The following is a 5,589-nucleotide window of genomic DNA, read 5'->3' as shown; positions in this document are numbered from 1 at the left end:
TTAAAATGTCTTGTGTTTCTGGCTACTTTTTGGGTTGATATTTGCATTTTGGGTCACATCTCTAAATGGTTTGGCATTTTACATGTGTGTGAATGTTTCTGTTCAAGTAAATAATCTCTTTAGGATACAGTTTTACTGGCACACAGACATGGTCACCAGAATTATTGGATGTATTTTAATGACCAAAGACCAAAAGCAGTTGTGACTAAAGAAAGATGGTTAATTCTTTTGAATGGATGTTCTAAAGAAGGAATACTGTCCATCATACTTAAAAGTAAACTGCTAGTCACTACTGTCTGTGCATACTTTACTTCACATTGTTGGGTAAAGGTAGCACACAGCGGTAAGCACAGATTGGCAAAATATAAAGACTCTAACTTTAACTTTAATCCGAATGAGGCAGATAGGGACATGCCTCATGGTAGAAAACTCGCAGTGTGTGTGTTCTTGATCATCGGTGATCCCACTCATCCGAAAATCCCCCGAGAAAAAACATACTGTTCTGTCAGGACTAGCAGTACATCTCTAAAGCATCTTCACTACTACTGTCTCTCTGCTTAACGACTCTTCCACGTTAGAGCGGCAAATCCTCAAGCATCAGCAGACTTTCTGAAATGACACTTGTGCTACTGCCCAGGCCTCTATATACAGACAGGAGGCAAATTAAAGGGAAAACCAAGATAAATAAGACACAACAAATGCAGATGGCTCCATACAAAGCAGGAGGGGGTCACTGGATGGCTTGATGAGTATGAAAATGATACGTTATGGCCTTCACATTCACCACATCTCAACCCAGCTGCACATCTATGGGAGATTCTGGATCATCAAAGTTTTCTAAGAATGGTGTTTATGCCTCCAGTAGAGCTTCAGGGAGCATTGAAGCTGTTTTGGAGGCTTGTGGTCCCACAAAACTTTAAAAAGACACTTGTGTATTATACATAATGTGTATATTGTGCCAAATCTGCACAGTCACTACAGCAGGCCTGTATTCAGCTACTGCACTGTGACTCACACTGCAGCCTCATCTACTGCAAAAACATAGTTTATCATACTGTGTTCTACAATAACACTTAATGTTGTGTAGTGTAGTGTGGTGTATTCTGTGTAATTGTCAACAGTCCATGTCTGCCTTTTTATTTGGCAATGGCACACGCAAGATTAAAAGAGCAGGGTTGTTGCCCAGTACAGCACCTCCCATCGTTCACTTCACTGACCTGACCCATGAATAAACTAAACACAGCACAATCTAAAAGCATACAGAATGCACGTCATTTAATTGCATCTTTTTAATTTCGAAGCTGGTGCCTTACTGCTACTTTTGGTACATTACAGTATTTAGCAGTATTTAGCAGTTTGGCAGGATAATCATCCCACTTGTTCTCCAGATTTGTGGTTTTTGTGCTGCCTTCATGAACCTCGGAATGTTATCAGTGGGTAACTTGCTACTGCCCATTAGAGTGCTTATGGTAGCAAGAGTGTTGGAAAGATAGCTCGTACTGTAATCACTCTTATTGTACTGAATGCATAGTCTTTATTTACAGTATATGACTGAATAAAATATGCTATGATGGCTGGTGTACCTACGTTAGTAATTAAACGCTTATTTAAAGGTAATAACAAACGCTAATATAATTACACAGTTCGACGATTCGATATAAGCTTGACTATCTATTTGGCCTCAGTGCATCTTTGATTTAATACAATCAGACTGACTATATCCTCTTTGGGTTCGTTTATCTAGACTTAGTCTGTATGAAATATTTCCGACAGACCGTGAAGGCAGCATTCCACTCCTGAAGTCGGAGCAGCGAGCCCCCGCTGCCCCCCTCCCTGCTCCGAGTGAAAACTGAGATAGTGGGGAAAAGCAACGGGAGGAAAGACCATGGAGGGAGGAAGCTGGATATATTAGCTAGTTTGCTGCTTGAGGGAACTTTTCCCCCCTTCTTTCGTTTTTACCTGCGTCTGTCAAAGTGCCTCGATGTGGCGGTATCCGGTGTGTAATTTACGTGCCGGGAAAACGTCGTAAATATCGTGAACGTTCAAACGACAGTCTAACCGCGGACGGTTAGCGCAACCCGACGAAAGTTAGCCTGCTCCGGCTAACTTAGCCCGTCTCAGCTAGCAAGAAAGGACAAAAAAAAGCGAGTGGAAAAGGAGTTAAGGTTAAAAGTGGCGCTGCGGCGTAAAGTAACTAGTAATGTTGCCTCTCGGGATTAACTTCAGATACGGATGAGAACGACATTGGCGACTGGGGAACACCGAGAACAACTGCGAGCCAGACGACCACTGCTATGTTGGGGTTGATTCACGGCTCTGGCAGCCCGCCTGAGTCCCGAGGTTGGCCACACTCGGTGCTGTGGAGGCTCGGGGGCTTCTTCTTCCTCCTGCTGCTGGAAGGGGCCGGCTGCCTCGCCAACCCGAGCAGCACTTCAGGCGTCGGCGGCAGCAACAACAACCCGAGTGTCAACATATACATGAGTGTGGAGGAGGTGAAGAAGCTTTTGGGTAAGAAGGCCTACAAGTAAAGTCTTCAAACTTTGTGGTTAGTGTTATCTGTGTGCGTGAGGTGATGCAGTTGTGCCAGTGTGCCCCCACATCTGCAGATCTCCTTCCAAAACTGAGCTCTCGGGATACATTTCAACTTACTCTCACTGTGATTAAAGAGCTGCATTAGTGAGCACAGCCTACATCGTGGGCTCACAGATACTTGGGTGTAAATGCTGCCTGGCACACACAGCTGAGTGTTTAACTTTGAGCCAAAGAGCATGACTTCAGTTGCAAGTCTGCAAAGTTAACTTTAATGCACGTGCTGCACACATTGTTCCTTTGATCATTTGATGTGCTAATTGTGTGTTGAGCCCATGGTAAGGCGAAACCTAAGAAATAAAGGAGAAGCCCTGTAGATGTAGAGAAACAGAGGATCGTGTCTTTGTATGAGTTCTGGAAGGTTTCTGAGGGACAACTGGATCTAAGATAACATTAACAGCAGAAAATAATGTTGCTTCTCATTTAAAAGGATGCTTACATTTACAGTAAGATAAACATCTGCCATAAAATGCACTCTGTGCCATCTCATTGCTTTTTATGAGGTAATCTACACAGATCAAGATGCAGTGCTTAAATGTTCCACTGCCAGGGAGCATTTACACCCAAAGTACTGTTAACTAGAGCTGCAACGATTAATCAATTAGCTGTCAACTATTGAGTTAATTGGCTACCATTTTGATAATCAGTTAATCTGTTTGAGTTTATTTCTTAAGTAAAAGGAGAAGAAATTCTCTGATTCTCTGCAGCTTCTTCTTCAGTTGTCTATGTCAGTAAGATGAATATCAAGATTCAAGGTTCAAGATTTCTTTATTGTCATTTAGCATGACATGTCAATGAAATTTGCATTGCAACCCCCATGTTAGAAACAAGATAATAAGAAAGATAAGAAAGTTTCTAAAATAAAATTAAGATACTGGAATAAAATAAACCAACATGCAATAAAAATATTTGTAAATGCAATTAAAAATATGCCAGACATGAAAATATACTAAGGGAATAAACAATAAAGTATACCAGTGAAATGTGCCAACAGAATAAAATATACCAGTGAAATGAACCGACAGCAGCTGAAATATACTAAAATGTATATAAACAGTAAACAGTAAACAATAAAATATACCAATGAAATGTACCAATATTCTAAAATGTACATAATTTAGTTAAGTGTGTGTGTACTTAAATGTTTGGGTTGTGGACAAATGGAGACATTTGAGGACATGATCTTGGCATTCGGGAAACACTGATCAATGTTATTCTTCATTTTCTGACATTAATTGAGAAAGTTAGTTACAGCCCTTCTGTTAACCCATACTGCATGCCTCACTGTGGCTCTTTAAACACTGTAAGAGTAAGTTGTAATGCTTCACTGGACTTCAGTACAGTTTTAGAAGGAAACCTGCTCATATCATGTGAGGATCTTTAATCTAAATCAGTGCTCCTGTTACGTGCAATGTAGCATCATGAAGAAAAGGGCCTGATCTGTTTTGACCTCAGGTGGCATCATGAAAAGTAAGTTGATGGATCACCAGGAAATGTGGAAAGGCGGACAGGACTATGGCAAGCATTAAAGAACTACAACCAGAGAGGGGGCATTCGTGGTTGAGTGTCAGTTTTCGGTTATATGAAGTGAGCTGCAGGGATGTAAGCGTGGTCTGGTGTGTTCATAGTGCTGTGGAGTCCATTATGCAGCTGTACTAAATGCACAAAGTTGTGTCTTATGGATGTGTTGGGCTAGGGGCACTGTGGCATATGTAACTGCCTTGGCCATATTAAGCCAAACTTACTACACGTGCTAAATTGACAGCACTGTGCTGCAGAATCTGGCTGTAAGTGGGCTAATATCCTATATCCTGGTGCCAAGGTCGAGCCAGTCGAAGGATTGGTCTTAAGTTGTTAATTTAGGGTTTACTGAAGATGCCTGGAGGGTGCAGTTTGGAACTAGTCATTTACCACGTGAGTGCCACTGTACAGTCTAATGAATGGGTAGAAGTGCTAGTGCATAATATCTTTGTGGAGGGAGGAAGCTGATGTTGCAGCTTCTCAAATTATCTGCTGTTAATAAATATACCATCACCTTGCTGTGGCATCAGCCCTTTTGCTGTGATTCAGTGGCACTCTGCTGTTCTGTTGTCCATATCTCCAGGAGAAAGCATCAGGTGTGTCCAGGTTTTGAACAGGAAGTTACTGCATATTGGTGAATCTCCTCGTGCTGTATGTAGAGGCAGTGATTCAATGCTGCCAGGCATCAGACAAGAATATGTCTTACTATGTTTGGGCCCTTTTGACAGTTTAACTCAATCGTGGGTATCATATAGATGCACATTCAACACAGATTTACTGGATCTCGCAATGTCTAAGAATATGTAAGTAGGTAAGCTAGATGATGGTAGTCTGTGGCTTTTTATGTAGCACTCATTGTGCTGTTTAAAAAAACATTTCAGCTCCTTTCCTCCCCTCTTTAATCTGACTGGTGTCAGACCATAGGCTCACTCTGTCCTTTTTGGTTCCCCTTGTTCCCCATCACGCTATAGTTAATCTTCCGTTGCCAGACGAGGGCCTCTTTTGTGGTTTGCTTGAAACCTTGTCTGGTCCTATGGAGAAATCTCTTAATGTTTGACAACTATGTGCGCCGAGCTAAAAGTATGCGTGGAAAGAAACTTCCATGATGCAGTGGGAACCGAAGGAAAAAACATGTTGGATGGAGATGAAACTGGCATCATATTGGCGAGAATCGGCTGCTGGGGGAGTCTCGCTGCAGATTCGTGGAGAGATCCAGAGTTTGCTGTTTTCTTTGTAAACCAGCTGGAACGGCGCAGGTCTTGTAGTTCGCTGTCAGACTCATCAGTGAATTTACATAATGAATTAAAATGCATTATGTATATTGTCCCCAGCTGCTCTCAGCCCTGTATGCACACATGCGGTAACATTAATTCCTACTGTTCACAAAAAAGGAACGTAATCTCCTAAAATTGTTCTCTAAACCACAAAGCTCTTGTGTCTGCTTACATAGCTGGGAGTTTCTGGCGAATCCTGTATTTA

General features: G+C 41.9%; 1 protein-coding gene across 3 annotated transcripts in view; it reads left to right on the top strand.

The window, feature by feature from the left end:
- The first annotated feature begins 1,866 nt into the window (after positions 1–1,866).
- ryk (receptor like tyrosine kinase) overlaps positions 1,867–5,589 on the top strand; it is a 36,741-nt gene continuing 33,018 nt past the window's right edge. For all 3 annotated transcript variants that reach the window (XM_041935500.1, XM_041935501.1, XM_041935499.1), the window contains exon 1: positions 1,867–2,508. In XM_041935500.1, coding sequence (XP_041791434.1) covers positions 2,295–2,508 — 214 coding nt within the window. In that variant the 5' untranslated portion in view covers positions 1,867–2,294. The remainder of the gene's footprint in view (positions 2,509–5,589) is intronic.

Source organism: Chelmon rostratus, chromosome 4, assembly GCF_017976325.1.
Source record: "Chelmon rostratus isolate fCheRos1 chromosome 4, fCheRos1.pri, whole genome shotgun sequence".
Lineage (NCBI taxonomy): Eukaryota > Metazoa > Chordata > Actinopteri > Chaetodontiformes > Chaetodontidae > Chelmon > Chelmon rostratus.
Note: the sequence above shows the minus strand (reverse complement) of the source record. Positions and strands in the feature narration are given on the sequence as shown.